The sequence below is a fragment of the Scyliorhinus canicula genome, chromosome 2, assembly GCF_902713615.1.
Source record: "Scyliorhinus canicula chromosome 2, sScyCan1.1, whole genome shotgun sequence".
In the NCBI taxonomy this organism is placed as follows: Eukaryota; Metazoa; Chordata; class Chondrichthyes; order Carcharhiniformes; family Scyliorhinidae; genus Scyliorhinus; species Scyliorhinus canicula.
The window spans coordinates 12,848,401-12,864,820 of record NC_052147.1 but is presented as its reverse complement, the minus strand read 5'-3'; the positions used below and the strand labels follow the sequence as shown (position 1 = coordinate 12,864,820).

Genomic DNA, 16,420 nt, shown 5'->3' with positions numbered 1-16,420 from the left:
TTTTGATCGAGTAGCTGCTGCATGAAACTGACACAAGTAAGATAGTGCCTCATTTCCTGATCCTGATTTGTGATCCTGAGAAAGCATCAGGTGGATGTGATCTTCACTTATTGAATAAGGGCAATAGGGTCAAGCAGGTTTCTGTATCAACTCATGCTTGGGCATGATTCTTCAATAATGGGGCTATGTCTCCACTCCAGCGTGAAAACGCGGGCAAATCACTCTTGTCTTTCCGGAAGAAAGTCCAGAGTGATTTTCCTACCTGGAGGGGGCTAGCAGGGCCCAGGAGTGCTCCTGGCAGCTGTGGATACGGGGCCCTGCACTTCCGGTCGGGGGTCCACGCATGCGCCCAGCGGCGGTCTGCGTCGGCCGCCCCTTGTGACATGGCGGACCCACACCGCGGAGCGGCACCAAAAAGATAGCCCCCCCCCCGAGATCGCGCGTGCCCGCGGATCGTTGGCCCCTGATGGATAGCCTGGCTTTCCGTGAGGCCCCTCCCAGTGAATGATCCCCCAGCCCCCCACCAGGGCGGCCGCGGTCTAAGTCCACAGCCGCCATGCCGCGTTCCCGACGGGTGGGACCATGAGAAAACCATGCCGTCGGGAACTCGGCCAGTTACACTTGGAGAACAGCCGCGGCGGGCTCTTGTCAATGGCCCCCTACCCGCGCCGCGTAGACCGCGCACGCGATTCGCGGTGATGCGGGAGCGGCGTTGTGCCGGATTTCGGCGCCGATGCCCATTCTCCGCTCCCACGCCGATCGTGGTTTCGGTTCGGAGGCTCGGAAAATCCCAGCCCTTATTTATCATGGGGTCCACCTCGTGGTTCCGACCGACTGTTTTGACGGGCAGTGTGCATTTATGTTTTTAGTCAGTTTTGCACTTTTGGGTAAAGTTGCGAGACAAAATATCTTCTTATTCCTATCTAAAAAGCGCCTCAGTTCGACATGTAGAGCGTCCATGGAACGGTTTGACTGACATGTGCTTTATCACATCGTGAGTATCAGAAACATATGACCCAGCAGGGGGCTATCTCAGTGTTAATGCTCATGTGCTACCCCCCCACAACCCACGCAGACACGGGGGAAACAGCGCACACCCCACACAGTCACCTGATGCCGGAGATGAACCCGGGTTCCTTGGAGCTGTGAGGCAGCAGTGCTAACCACTGTGCCACCGTGCCACTGACAATGAGGAAATTGAAGGATGAGGGGCGATCTTATAGAAACATTTAAAATTATGAAGGGAATAGATAGGATAGATGCGGGCAGGTTGTTTCCACTGGCGGGTGAAGGCAGAACTAGGGGACATAGCCTCAAAATAAGGGGAAGTAGATTTAGGACTGAGTTTCAGAGGAACTTCTTCACCCAAAGGGTTGTGAATCTATGGAATTCCTTGCCCAGTGAAGCAGTTGAGGCTCCTTCATTACATGTTTTTAAGGTAAAGATAGATAGTTTTTTGAAGAATAAAGGGATTAAGGGTTATGGTGTTCAGGCCGGAAAGTGGAGCTGAGTCCACAAAAGATCAGCCATGATCTCATTGAATGGCGGAGCAGGCTCGAGGGGCCAGATGGCCTACTCCTGCTCCTAGTTCTCATGTTCTTATGAAATGGCGATTCACAGCCAACCCATCCTCTTGCGTGATGCCAAATGTAAACGGGAAGGGAGGTTATTGACCCGTGAGTGCAGTTTACAGGGTCAAAGCTGACTCATTGGAACAGGTTCAAGCCGAGAAGCTACAATCTAATGGCCCTTGCTTACTGTGAAGGATCAGGATTTGAAATAGGCCTGAACGTTTTGGGAAGACACTAATTCCCTGATGGTTCTACTCTCATCTACGGAGCAATTTCAACCCAATTAATTATCCTATTTATAACCTCGATCACCCCTACCATGCAAACAGTGCAAACAGTTGTATTTTTAATTGTGTAACGTGTTGCCGTAATTGTTTTAAGAAAACTCTCCTTTGTACACTTTATATTCTGTTGATGTGCTCCGGGCAAATAAACAAATCATGGTTGTGATTAAGAGTGTAACAATTTGTAGGTTGTTTTGTTGACACATGTAACTGATTTGTAGGTCACAGGAGGATCTATGCTCGGGTCTGATCATAGAATCATAGAATTTACAGTGCAGAAGGAGTCCATTCGGCCTTTTGAGTCTGCACCGGCCCTTGGAAAGAGCACCCTACCCCAGACCACACCTCCACCCTATTCCTGTAACCCAGTAACCCCACCTAACCGGAGCACCAGGAGGAAACCCACGCAGACACGGAGAGAACGTGCAGACTCCGCACAGTCAGTGACCCAGCAGGGAATCAAACCTGGGACCCTGGCGCTGTGAAGCCACAGTGCTAGCCACTTGTGCTGCCCTGTTAGCACTGTTGCTTCATAACGCAAGTGACCCGGGTTCGATTCCCGGCTTGGGTCACTGTCTGTGCAGTGTCTGCACGTTCTCCCCCTGTCTGCGTGGGTTTCCTCCGGGTGCTCTGGTTTCCTCCCACAGTCCAAAGATGTGCAGGTTAGGTGGATTGGCTGTGATAAATTGCCCTTAGTGACCAAAAAGATTAGGAGGGGTTATTGGGTTACCGGGATAGGGTGGAATTGAGGGTTTAAATGGGTCGGTGCAGACTTGATGGGCCGAATGGCTTCCTACTGCACTGTATGTTCTATGTTCTATGATAACCACTGTGCTACCTTGCCGCCCAGATGTTAGATGTTTCACTATTCTAACATATAAAATGAGTAAATATAAAAATGAAGACCCTCCCCTGTAAATAATCCACAACTGCCGTGATCTCTGTACGTTAGGATGCTACAGCGACTGAAGACTAGCAGGGGTCAATTTTTCCTATTGGTTGTGTATGTGCAGAACACTCCGTATCCCGAGCAGGATCTGCTCAGGTACACAGGAACATAGGGGAAAGAGTAGGCCATTCAGCCCATTGAGTCTGCTCCGGCCTTCAGTTGGATCACAGCTGATAATGAACTGCAAAGTCAGTTTCCCCCCCGCTGTCCCCAGATCCCTCGATGTCATTAATCTCCAAAGATCTGATGGGGGCTGAGGTCCATCAGGCTGCACTGCTGAGTGGGGCATCATTTAAAGATGGCGTCCCAATCTCTGTGGAGCTGGTTATCGGCTCTATGAAGCCCCACCCTGCCGGAGTGTGGGCATAAACCACACCCACTCATTTATTTTCCCTAAGAGGCCCAATGTCTGTACAACTGGCGAGTTAGCGAAGAGCCACGGAGGTCGACAGCACAGAAAAGGCTGTTCGGCCCATCGAGTCTGTGCCAGTCAGAAACAAACACTTAACAATTCTAATCCTGTTTTCCAGCACTTGGCCTATAGCCTTGTATGCTACAGCATCACACGTGCACATCTAAATACTTCTTAAATGTTATGTGGGTCTCTGCCTCCACCCCCCTTTCAGGCAGCGAGTTCCAGACCTAACCCCACCCCTAACCCACTCCCGCTGCCTGAAAACTGAGGCCAGGCGGGAAACAGCTCTCAAGTCGTCATCAATTGTCAACTTGAGGGTGACAATTGGAGTGAGGTTGGTGGTGGTGAGGGTGGGGGTTTTCTTTGCTGGTAGATGGGCCGGCCGAGGGTCTACCTGTCCCACTGTAAGATGGTGGAGGATTGGGAGCAGGTGGGGAAGCCTGGTGGGAAGACCAGCTGAGGAAGGAATTTGTGCCCCTCCCCTACCCCACCCCCTGGCCTGCAAGCCCATCAGCGGGAACGTAAAAGTCTGTCCATAATGTATTGATATGGAGAAAATGTGAAACAGAGGATATTTGCTTGGTGTTATTTTTGGTTGTATGTGACCAGGAGCCGGTTTAGGTCAGTTGGCTGGATGGCTGTTTCGTGACGCAGCGCGAGGTCAACAATGTGGGTTCAATTCCCGTGCTGGCCGAGGTTATTCACAAAGCCCCACCTTCTCAACCTTGCCCCCACAGCCAGAGGTGACCCTTAGGTTAAATCACCTCCAGTCAGCTCTTCCTCTCCTCGAAAGGGGAAAGTGGCCTCTGGTTACTATGGTGACTTTACCTTACTATTTATTTGGTTGTACATGATCAGGAGGTACTCGCGCACAGCTTGCATTCTAACTTCAGATTTGCATTGTAATAATTGCTGCTACAATGATATTTATCTCCGTGTTGGGTTTGCCCCAAGTAACTGACGTCTCCCTTGTTTTTCTTCCATCCCCCCCACAAACCCCCCCCCCCCCTATTTGTTCTTCCTTTCCATGATGTGCACAGCCAGGGAAGACAACTCCGCAACATTCCGGGGATCTGAGTACTTCTGCTACGACCTGTCCCAGAACCCGATCCAGAGCAGCAGCGACGAGATCACCCTGTCCTTCAAGACCTGGCAGCGGAACGGGCTGATCCTGCACACAGGGAAGTCGGCCGACTATGTAAACCTAGCGCTGAAAGACGGAGCTGTCTCGCTCGTCATTAACCTGGGATCTGGTGCTTTTGAGGCGTTGGTTGAACCAGTAAATGGGAAGTTCAACGACAACGCCTGGCACGATGTCAAAGTGACACGCAATCTGCGACAGGTAATAGCGGAGGCGGACGCCAAACTCTGCTCAAGTTACACACACAACAACAAAAAAACCAACCCCCACCATTCACCACCCCCCCCCCCCCCCCCCCCAGGCCAGGGTGCGGCAGGAATCAAACCAACCTGTCAAGTTAAAATGCAGGTGGAAGCCAACATCTGATTATCTACCTCCCTACCCCCCCCCCCTCCCAAACCCCCTCCACCCCACAACCCTTGAGAGAAAAAAAAAACTTTGCTGTCGGTTTCTTTTGTGACTCTCCAAGCCTATTTTATTAAGTTCCATCTCTTTGATTTTCTCTCTTTTTTTTCTCTCTCTCTCTTTCTCTCTATCCCTCAATTGAGTTTGTTCAGTGTTCCTCGGAATCTCCGGTGGCCTTTGCCCATTCAATCTTCCCTTCCCTTGGTTCTGCTGAAGCCTGAGCTCCCCCCCCCCCCCTTTTCCCAGTTATTTCGATACTCTCTGGATATCTTTCTCCTATTATTTATTGATTTAGCTGATTTAACCATTTTCATTAACTTGCGAAGGCTCAGTTGGGTTTTTCTTTTGGAGGGGGACTCCAACTTTGTGTGTTGGAATGTTTGTAACTGTTAGTTTTCCATGTGGTGATCCCTTTCATTTTGGTGTGTGTGTGTCTGTGTGCGTGTGTGTGAGTGCATGTGTGTGTGTCTGTGTGTGTGGATTTGCCCTTGCGTTGACCCGTTTACCTCATCCTTTGCTTCCTTGAGCAGCCACCCGTGTCAGGGGCCACATGACTTTTCTTGATGGCTTCGGAAGACCGAATTAATGATAACTTCACCCCGTAGAGGTCCCAGGACCGGCGGCTCTGGTGCGTCTGCTGCAGGAGCGCCTCAAGGGGGTCGAGCCCTTTTCTTATCACTGCTGTTGAATGTAACGGAGAGTCGGTGCTTGTGTTTCTTTGGTGTTAAATGCAGGATATTCTTCTGTTTTCTTTTTGTTGTCTAATAATAATACGTTTGGATTTTGTGTTAGCTCTTTAAAAAAAAATACTCGGTACAGTCAGGAAAGAGGGGGTTGGTTGTCATTTGCTTTCAAACAACTAGGCTGATCCTCTTGGAGAAAACATTGTGACAAAATAGGTCTTGACATTTTTCAAAAGAACTCCTGGCCACTTAGGTTCATAAGGTGGTGTGTGTGTGTATATTGAAGATGACTCACTAATGAGCAGAAAATAGCTTCAGGATCCACTTTGAGGTTAAATAAAGTCTGGCTTGCGGCAACGGTGACCACGCGATTCATGAAAGGAGGCCTCCTGACCCTTTATTTGGAAAAAAAAATAGGCGTCACCGGTTATAATTGCACAGAAAAAAAGCTGTTGAGAAACCTTTTTTTACTCGTTTTTTTTGGGCTGCTTTGGTCCCCTGTAAACTTTGTTTGCATCTTCTCTACATGTCGATGACACGCTTTTAATAAGAAAACTAACACTAATCATTCATGGAATGTGTCATTTTACTAACCGTTACCTAACCAACTAATGTACTAACACCCTAATTATCATCATGTTTTATTTTAAGTAACAATCGTTCTGTTCACAATTTTTAATTTCCTTTCTTCCCCTTTTCCTCAAAGCACTCAGGCATTGGACACGCTATGGTAAACAAACTACATTGTCTGGTAGATATCATTCTTATTGTCTCTTTTTTTGGGTTTGCCGTGTGTTCCCCTCTTTCCCCCTCCCTTTTTTTTTTGTTCATTGTAGACACCATTACAATGAGGAAATGGGGTTGGTATTTCACTGCTTACTTCACTCACCTTGTTCTGTTCTCCTCTTTCCTGTCGTTTTTCTTCTTCCCGTCACTTACTGGTTTGCCTTGTTTGTTTTTTTTTTCAATTTTCTTTGACTTTCCTTTTTTTTTCTCCCCATCCCCCCCTCTCCCTCTCTTTACTCTACCAAATACTTAGTTCGGACCATCGTAGGGCCTTTAGCCGGACGAGCAAGGCCTCTGCGTCTCCTGGCAGTGGTTATTGGCGAACTGGCAGCAGCTCAGACATCCCAGGAATGGGCGCTGCCAGTTTCTCTCTGTACATGGCTGCATGGCATGACCACATCCAATCTTCAGTGTGACCAGAGAAAAGATTGCAAAAAGAAAAAAAAAACCAAGACTGTCAAACTCCATCCAACATCTTGCCTTCTAACCTATTTCCACTAACATGTCTATTGTTAACTTTCCTCCACCTTCTCTTCCCTGCACACCTTCCTTTCCCCATCACATACACACCACACCCCTCCGCCCCCCCACCTCCCCTCCAACATCCCCCCTCCCATGTGTTTATCTGCATGCAGGTGGAAGCAATGCTGCTGTAGTTTACCTTCGTGATCCATGGCTTTAGTTTTTTTTGCATGAGAGTGTCTCGTTTTGACACGTGCATGGTTTCTTTTGGGTTTCCCTTTTGTTTTTTTTTTCTTTTTGTTTGTTTTTTTAAAAAAGTTTTTTTTCTTAAGAACGAGTTGATGCAGCTGCTCACAGTGATGAAGTTGGTGACTTTTTCATAGTTGAGCTTTGACTCATGTCACGTGCGTTTATGCCTTAGACGGTAAGAGCTCTCTCCTGATGCATGCTTGTCAGTGTTAAACCGGATGATAAAGCGGGAAAAGAAAGGTTTTTTTTGAAAAAAAACTTGGAAAAGAAAAACCATAGATTTTTTTTTATGGATTGATTTTCCAATTCTCCCAAGTTGAAGTTTTATTTTATCTGGAAGGAATAAATTGGCATAAAAAAAAAGCAGATAGTTCCATTTTCTCGCCTGGATATTACACGAGACACAGTCGCCTCCCCCTTGCCCCTTACAAAAAACAAAAGTTTGGAACCAATCAATGGAAATCATTCATGGATTAGTGGCCAGATGAACCAGCAACAAGACGAAGGAATGTCCTCCCGCAATTATGCTACTGTATAAACACAGACCAGAAAATGGGACTTCCGAGTATCAACTCGAGGGTTAGGCTCAAAACGCAAACCTGAAATAAGCGCCAGAAAAAACGCAGGCAGGTGCCAGGCAGCACAATGTGTAAAGGTCACCGTTGGCCGTTTTTTTTTCTTCGTTGCATCCTTTGTCTAGGTCACCATTTCGGTGGACGGCATCCTCACGACCACAGGCTACACCCAAGAAGACTACACCATGCTGGGATCCGATGACTTCTTCTACGTGGGCGGGAGTCCGAGTACTGCAGACCTGCCTGGTTCGCCCGTCAGCAACAACTTCATGGGGTGCCTCAGAGAGGTAGGGTCAGTTGGTTTCGATTTGTTATATTCTTGTGGCTTGGCTGATTACGTGTTACGTTGAACCTACCGCACAGAGATAGGCTGGCGTTAATGCGCCACAGATAAACCTCCTCCCACCCCACCTCATTTAATCCGAACAATGTACGCTCCTGGTGCCCTCTCCCTCGTGTGTCTGCCCAGCTTCCACTGGAGCGCGCCCATGTTGTAGGTCTTACCCGCCCCATGTGGTGGAAAGTTCCGCTCTCTGGATGAAGAGTTTTCCCTTAATTCTTTGCAGGAATGAATGGTGACTATCTTACATTTGTGACCCGAGTGTTCGATCTCCCTCAGCTAACGGGAAACATCCATCCACATCTACCAGAGCAAACCCCTTCGTCATTATAAAGATCTCGGCCGCCTCACATCTTTCCCCTTTCAAGAGAAAAGAGCTTCATCCTACTCTGTCTGCACTGATAGTTATGAACTTGGCAGTTCTGGTAACATTTTCTTTCCCCACCTTCTCCATACAGTGTATTAAATGGTTGTGGGGTGTGTGGGGGGATTGGTGGAATGGGTGGGTTGTGTGAAAGGAATAAGGGGCCAACGTTACGAGGAGAGGGATGATGGGCTGGATCATTGTGCTGCTCATTGCAACTTGGAACATTTAAATCACCAGTTGTCTCAACTGAAGTGGGAGTTTGGAAGACCAGGTGTGTGGAATGTGGAGTGTACAGATTAGAACAGGTAAGAGAAGGCCTGAGCTTGCTGGATGCATCTGGACAGCAGGGAACCCCTTTGGAGTGGCAAGGCACCCTTTGGGAGAGTTAAGGCACCTGTTGTGTTTGTTAGAAGTGAACACGATTATGCGCTTTTTATGCACAAATTCATTGGCATTATCACACTGTAAAAGAGCTATCCAGCTGTCCGGGAACTGTCCAGCTCTCAAGGAAATGTTGAGAAGCTATCCAGCTGTCAAGGCTATCCAGGAAGTGTCAAAGCTGTCAAAGAACTGTCCAGGGACACAAGATGAGTTGGCATGGAAGTGGTAAGTGCAAAGAGTGATAGGGATATGAGTTGGCAATAAGTTGGCATGGGGTTGTGGGGAAATGGGTCAGTAGAGAGGCACTAAGATGGCTTATAGGGTGGGTGCAGCAGCATGGGTTCACATAAGATGGCAAAGATTGAGCATGGGGCATATGTGGGAGAGATGAGGGATGAGATCAGATGGGATGTTTATTGTTTTAGTATTATTTCTTTAAACATAGTGCACTCAGCTCGCCTCCGCACCAGGCAGCCTTGGAAACGTTCTGGAGTCACCTGCCCCAACTCTGTTTGAGCCACTCTCCCCCACCACTCCCCCCTCCCTGAACTGACTGAAGATTCCACCTGCAGGGGGAGATTTTTAAAGGTCGAAGTCCGGGTTCACGGAGCTGGGAAAATCTCGCCCCTGTGATCCCGACTTGGGCACGAAAACCCGGGCCAAAGTCAATAAAGGTTCCCTGTTCAAAGTAAGAGCAGTTGGTGGCATCAATGCAGCCACCAATGTACCAGGAAAAAAAGGTGAAGGATGGAGACTGGTGGCCAATTGTTCACATGTTTTGTCGGTAAAGGTTCTGCTAATGTACAAGAAAGCGACATACACTGTTCAGAATGTCCAATCATTTGCCATATTGCCAAAAGGCTTGTGCAGTAGGAGTAATGTGCAATGTGGGAGAGGGCACTGGAAGTCACTCACGCATGGCCACGGACATGGCATTTAGGAGCAGTCGATTGCTTCTGTGATAAACTGTTGAAGCTATCATCTGTGTCCTCATTCCCACACAATCACACGTGGCGCCAGGAGCTGGCTGAGATGGCAGAAGGGCTCCGGCACATCGACCCACTTACTTTTGGTGGGTGTATCGCTGACAACTCGTAAAAGTTTGAGCAGGAATGGCGCAAGTCCTACTCAGCCGATCTGTCTGACAAAGTCGCAGGAAGTCCACGTCTGCACGTTGCCGATCCTGGCGGGCCCGGAGGCTGTGGAATCCTTCACGCTCCAGGGCTGGGAAGAGGGAGTGGACCCTGAGGTACTACTAAAGGAATTTTAACAAAATCGGAGCCCCTGTTTTTAAAAAAAAAAAATCATCATGGATCGACACGCTTTCAGTACCACTAACCAGAATCGAAACGCTGAAAATGCTGCGAAAAAAAGGTGTGAATTTGGTGCTGTCACTGGTGATGATGTTCCAGACCGTGTGGTGTGTGGCAAACGTAATGTGGGAATCTGCTATTAATTGCATGTTGAATGAACAGCACTGAAGAATTCATCTGAGAAACTGAAGTCTTTTTCAGTTCAAATTGCAGCACCCAAAAATAATTGATACACGTGCTTTGTATTCAACAAGCGCTGGAACAACCTTGGTAAACGGAATCACTTTGTGTTGCGCTAACAATTGCACACAGAAACACGAAACGGTGTGTTTCAAGTGGAGCTGTAAAATGGCAGCTCAGGAGACCTCATGGATATTTATACTGCTCCTGTGGGCGGAGCTAGCCGGCAGGGGTTTACCGACAAACTATGCAGGGGCTTACCGACAAACCTGTAATAGCTGGTACTATTGTACATCCCCTAATAGAGGCACACACATATATATACAGAGGTATTACCACATTTTGCCAAGTGTGGCAGATCAAAGCCATATAAACCGGCTACTGTCACAGGACATCCTGCGGCCGGCCCCCTCCTCCCCGAAGCCCAGCATGCCGGAGATGGATCAAAACTGTGAGGCCCTGGAAGCATTCTACTGCAAAGGTGTTGACCTAATCACTGAAACGGCCCCCAACAATGCCAAACTGAAAGACAACATTGTTGTCAACATTGCTGCGGAGGAAAATCAAGCCCTGTTCTGCACTCAACTCTACCAACAAAGTGAACCTTGTTGCACTTGGTGCACAGACCATAAGCACAGGGGGCACTGTCACCCTGGGCTGCCCGCAGGGCAAGTTTCAATTCCACATAGTCAACCAGGATGTCAACCCACTGCTGGGTCTCCATGACAGCACTGCACTAGGACTAATCCACCTGGGGTCGGAGGTTCACACCTTATAGCCACAAGCATCAGAGATGCTGGAATACAGAGACCTGTTTGACTGATATTATTGGGGAGCTGCCTGTTATATATCACATAAGGCTGGAAGATTCAGTGCCACCCACTGTCTGTGCTCCAAGAAGAGTATGCCTTGCCATGCAACAGAAGGCAATGGGCGAACTGGCCAGAATGATAAGTCTGGGTGTGATGGCTCCCATTCATGAAGCGGCGGAGTGAGTCTCCGCGACGCTAGCTGCAGTGAAGAACGATGGCACAGTCAGGATCTGTATCCACCCAGTCCACATTAACAGAGCACTTCTGAGATCTCCCCATCCAATGAAGACATTTGAACAGGTCCCAGCCGACATGGCCAACGTCAAGGTTTCCAACATCCTGGATGCAGAATGCACATTTTGGCAAATCCCGCTTGATGAAGAATCTTTGACGCTGACCACGTTCATGTCTGCAGGAGGCAGATACAGGTTCCTGATGGTATTTCTGTTGGCAGTGAGGTCTCCCGAAGGCCCATGGAACAGCTCTTTTCAAGGTAACCTTGTGAAATCAGCGTTGAATATAACCTCATTTGGGGACTCACACTGGAGGAACATGATGAACGTCTGTGTTTGATCGTCAACAGAATCAGGACCAGGCAGTTGAAGCTCAACCCTAAATGTAAACTCAGAGTCAGGGGCACACCAGCTGACTGCTGATGGTGTGAAGCCAAAAGAGAAGGGGCGGGATTCCCCGTCAGCTGACACCAGAATCAGGGAATGCGATTGGGCGGAGAATCAGTTCTGACGGCGAAATCGTGGCAGGTGCCGGTTCCACACCAAATCGCAATTCTCCGGTGCCTCGACAGCGACGTCAATGTGTTCCAGAATGCACATACAGTAAACAGCGTTGACAGATCATTAGCGGGCCTGACCTGGTATTCTTGGGGCCTCCGCGATTCTCTGCCTCCATTGGGGCGAATTCCCGGCGGCGAGTTTCAAACATTGTGAAACAGGCGCCATGACTGCTGAGGGAGAGAGAGGGGGTGCGGAAAGTTTCCAACATCGCCATAGTTTGCTGACAGTCATACCGCTGGCTGGGGGGCTTCTGCCAGGGCCACGGGCAGTAGCGGGGGGGGGGGGGGGGGGGTCGTGGCTAGGAGGTGGGCTGCGTGATCGGGGGCGGGTGGGCACGGAACATTATTCCCGTAGCCGACAAGGCGGCCATGTAGCTGCGCACGCTGCTGACAGACCATTGTGAACTTTGGGCCACGGGCCAGAGGGGTGCCCCCCCCAGGCCAACCCCCCCCCCCCCCCCCCCCCCCCCCCCCCCCCCCCCCCCCCCCCCCCGTGGTGCCCTCTGGTCCCAGCCGACCCATCAGCGGAATGGGCACGCTCCACCACGACCAGTGCGATCACATTGACTGGGACGAGTGTGTGGCGATTGTAATGTGTATAAGCAGCTGCAGCTTATCAGCCTCCCGAGTGTCAATCACGGATCCGGAAAATCCTGTTTTTCATTGAAATCGATTGTGTTCCACGTGGCGCCGCTGCTAGCCCCTCCACGGTCGCTGACTCAGTCCAGGTGCGCCGGCAGCTTTGCTGGTGTGGAAGTCCACGAATCCTGCCCCGGCTCAAACACTTAGTCTCAGGAACGGAGCATTCCGCGGCATGTCTCTGATTCTGATTCTGTCGAGGACCAGTTGCAGACTGGTTGTCCCCAAAATTAGGATGGCATCAACGATGATTTCACAAAGTTTCCCTGAAAAGAGCTGTTCCATGGACCTTTGGAAGATGTCCACTCCGGTAATCAACAGAAATTTCACGACTTTGTTTACGGCCGTCCTGGCACCATTGACGCTGATCACCAGCCGCTCAGCACCATCCTCAAGAAGCTCCTCCGTTAGGCATCTACCCACCTGCAGAGGATGATGGTCAAGGTCAGTGACACAACCTCAGTGTGGTGTGCAAGCAGGGTAAGGAACTGGACTTGGCAGCTGCCCTTTCCCGGGCTCGTCTACCCACCAGTAAACACTCCGAGCATGAGTAGGGCATCGACATTGTGACCAGCCAATCGCGGAGAACAGATTAATAATAATAATAATAATGATAATAATAATAATAACCTTTTATTGTCACAAGTTAAAAGCGATTAACTCAAAGCTGCCCTGCAAATTGGCCATACAAGCAAGCAACTCGGCGGCTTCATTGTGAAGGGATATCCTCTACGGTAAAAGAGGTTCCTCAAAAGCTCTGCACTCTTTATGCCATCAGGGAGGAGTTTGCAGTGGAAGATGGACTGAATTTCGTCATCCCTCACCCTCTTCAGAATTGCTGCACCAATCAGCTCCACCCATGGCACCGGGGGCGATGGGGTGGTTGAAGCAACAAGGGCAAAGGAAGCTATGTGCTGGCCATCAAGGTATGGCAACATAGAGAGGGAGGTACCCAGGTGTGCACTGTGCTATGAGCTGAGATACACCAAATCAAGAACCACTGAACCGTCATAAGATCTTAGACCTTCCTTGATTACTCACTGCAGCAGATGTATTTAACTGGAATGGGAAAAAGCATCTGGTCCTTGCTGATCCAGGGTGGTTTGCAGTTGATTGCTTATCTGACATGAACAGCGCTGCAGTAGCCGAGAAGCTGAAGAGACACTTTGCCATGCATGACTTTCCACAGTGGATAATGCTGGACACTGTGGTGTTCTTTGTGATTCTTGTTCTCAGGATGGATGTTGTAGTGTTCTCAAAGACCACAAAAAACTATGTTCATCAATAAAGCAGCACGGTATCATTGTGGACAGGGCTGCACGGTAGCATTGTGGACAGGGCAGCACGGTAGCATTGTGGATAGCACAATCGCTTCACAGCTCCAGGATCCCAGGTTCGATTCCGGCTTGGGTCACTGTCTGTGCGGAGTCTGCTCATCCTCCCTGTGTGTGTGTGGGTTTCCTCCGGGTGCTCCGGTTTCCTCCCACAGTCCAAAGGATGTGCAGGTTAGGTGGATTGGCCATGATAAATTGCCCTTAGTGTCCAAAATTGCCCTTAGTGTTGGGTGGGGTTACTGGGTTATGTGGATAGGGTGGAGGTGTTGACCTTGGGTAGGGTGCTCTTTCCAAGAGCCGGTGCAGACTCGATGGGCCGAGTGGCCTCCTTCTGCACTGCAAATTCTATGATAATCTATTATTTACACTACTTAAATTGAGTTCGACCACTTACTGCGAAAGTAAACAATAATCTAATCTACAATCTGTACTCAACTACACGAGTCTGAACATTCCATCTAATACTGTACTGAACTCTCTATCACTGCTCTCTCTCTCGAGCTCTCTCCCAGAGATCTGGGAGTCACTGCTTTATATGCTTCTGTAACTAGCCCCATCTAGTGGTTAGCTACATCATTACATTAACCCATTGTTATCTGTACATTTCCGATAATGTCACAGACACCGTCAGGCAGTTTGTGTAGAGGGATTCCGAGGACTTTTCGTACACGGGACTTTGAACATGTTACAAGCAGCCCCTCCTTTATCCACAATCTTGGCTTTGGCAGAGCATGCAGAGCAGAGCGTGCAATGTGTTTGGCAAAGCACCTCCTTGAAAAATGCTTCCAGGACAACTCCGACTTTTGTGCTCCATCGCTTAGTCTGCACAACTTGCCAAAGGCTAGCTCGGCCCTCACCAGCACAGGGAATGTTCTCCGGGTGCACCAGCACCATGATCCCTGGTGTCAAAACCCTGCTGCAGCCTGAAGTGGAACCCAACGTGAAGGAAGCTCTGCTGTAACGATGGCAAAGAGAGAAGGGCTGCTCTGATCGCCATGCCCGCACAGTCCGGACCTTGCGTCCAGGCCAGACGGTCAGAATGCAAACCAAACAGGGATTTTAAAAAATAAATTTAGAGTACCCAATTCATTTTTTCCAACTAAGGGGCAATTTAGCCTGACCAATCCACCTACCCTGCACATCTTTTGGGTTGTGGGGGCGAAACCCACGCAGACACTGGGAGAATGTGCAAACTCCACACGGACAGTGACCCAGAGCCGGGATCGAACCTGCGACCTCAGTGCCATGAGGCAGCAATGCTAACCACTGCGCCACCGTGCTGCCCTCGAACCACACAGGGTTACGACAAACTGGTTGTCGTGAACAGCCATGCCCCCCCCTAACCTAACGGCTAAATGGTCTCCTCGGATGGCGCCACATATGTCAGGAACCGGCATCGTCTGTTTCAGGTACCCGAAACAGCCCCGCTAACTGTCACGGAGGCTGACACACCGCGTCTGCAGTCTGTGCCTCTCACACCAGCGAAGACTCTTCGTGCTCCCAATGTAACAACCACTGCAGCTAGCTGACCCACCCCAGGCTCGCCTGGTGCTATCTGCCATGTGGGTAATCGTTTATTTTTATTCTTTTTTATAAATTTAGTGTACCCAATTAATTTTTTTCAATGGAGGGGCAATTGAGCTTGGCCAATCCCCCTACCCTGCACATCTTTGGGTTGTGGGGGTGACACCCATGCAAACACGGGAAGAATGTGCAAACTCCACACGGACAGTGACCCAGGGCCGGGATCGAACCTGGGACCTCGGCGCCGCGAGGCAGCAGGGCTAGCCCACTGCGCCACCGTGCTACCCTCGTCATGTGGGTAATAATAACCTGGCAGCTTCGCAGTGGCATCCAACTTGTGTGACTACATGCTCAGGATGGCTGCGCAGATCAAACCCCAGGTTTAAGGACTATGAACCAACTTAAATATATACGTGCTGTTTCTGGAAAGTTGCAGCGAGGGGGGTGGTGTGGGGGGGGGGGAGGGCGGTGGTATGCGGGTGGAGAGACATGTTTGTGTTTTGTGCCACTTTTAGCTCAACTTCTTTCAAGTTCTCCTTTTTTGTTTACTGCCATCCCGCTCCTGTTCCTTCCATGCAGTTACAGATCGTCCAAACCAAAATAGGTCAAATTTGCAGTGTGCGTCCGTTCAAATTTTGCTAAGTGCCCCAGTGCTTCGGTACCGATGTGCGATGTGGGGGGAGGGTGATGGAGGTTACTCCTGCGTGGCTACAGACACAGCGGAGTTGAACACTTCTTTCACAAACTGGTGAGGCCATCACCTATGTCCTTGTTTCCACCCAACGTTACCCACTGTTAGTTACACAACTTCAGCTGACTGCGTTTACTCAGATGCCTCACAGCTCCATGGACCCGGATTCAATTCTGGCCTTTGGTCACTGTCTGTGCGGAGTCTGCACGTCCTCCCCGTGTCGGCGTGGGTTTCCTCCGGGTGCTCCGGTTTCCTCCCACAGTCCAAAGATGCTCAGGTTAGGTGGATTGGCCATGATAAATTGCCCTCAGTGTCCAAAGGTATGCAGGCCAGCTGGGGCTATGGTGGAGTGGGGGATGCTCTTTCAGGGGGTGGGTGCAAACCCGATGGGCTGAATGCACGGTCGGAATTCTGTGGTTCTATGAAGAAAACAGTGTCACGTTGATGCAAAGGCCGAGTAAAAAGTCGCCATGAAGCTGCTTCCTCCATCCTTCCATGCCGAATCCTAAGTACTTGCTGCACTGGT

The 16,420-nt window shown here is 49.7% G+C and overlaps 1 protein-coding gene across 1 annotated transcript in view; it reads left to right on the top strand.

Annotated features, from left to right (window-relative positions):
- Positions 1–16,420, top strand: part of nrxn3a (neurexin 3a) — a 1,956,983-nt gene that overhangs the window by 504,853 nt on the left and 1,435,710 nt on the right. Inside the window, exons 5-6 of the mRNA XM_038773738.1 lie at positions 4,260–4,561; positions 7,646–7,807. Coding sequence (XP_038629666.1) covers positions 4,260–4,561; positions 7,646–7,807 — 464 coding nt within the window. The remainder of the gene's footprint in view (positions 1–4,259; positions 4,562–7,645; positions 7,808–16,420) is intronic.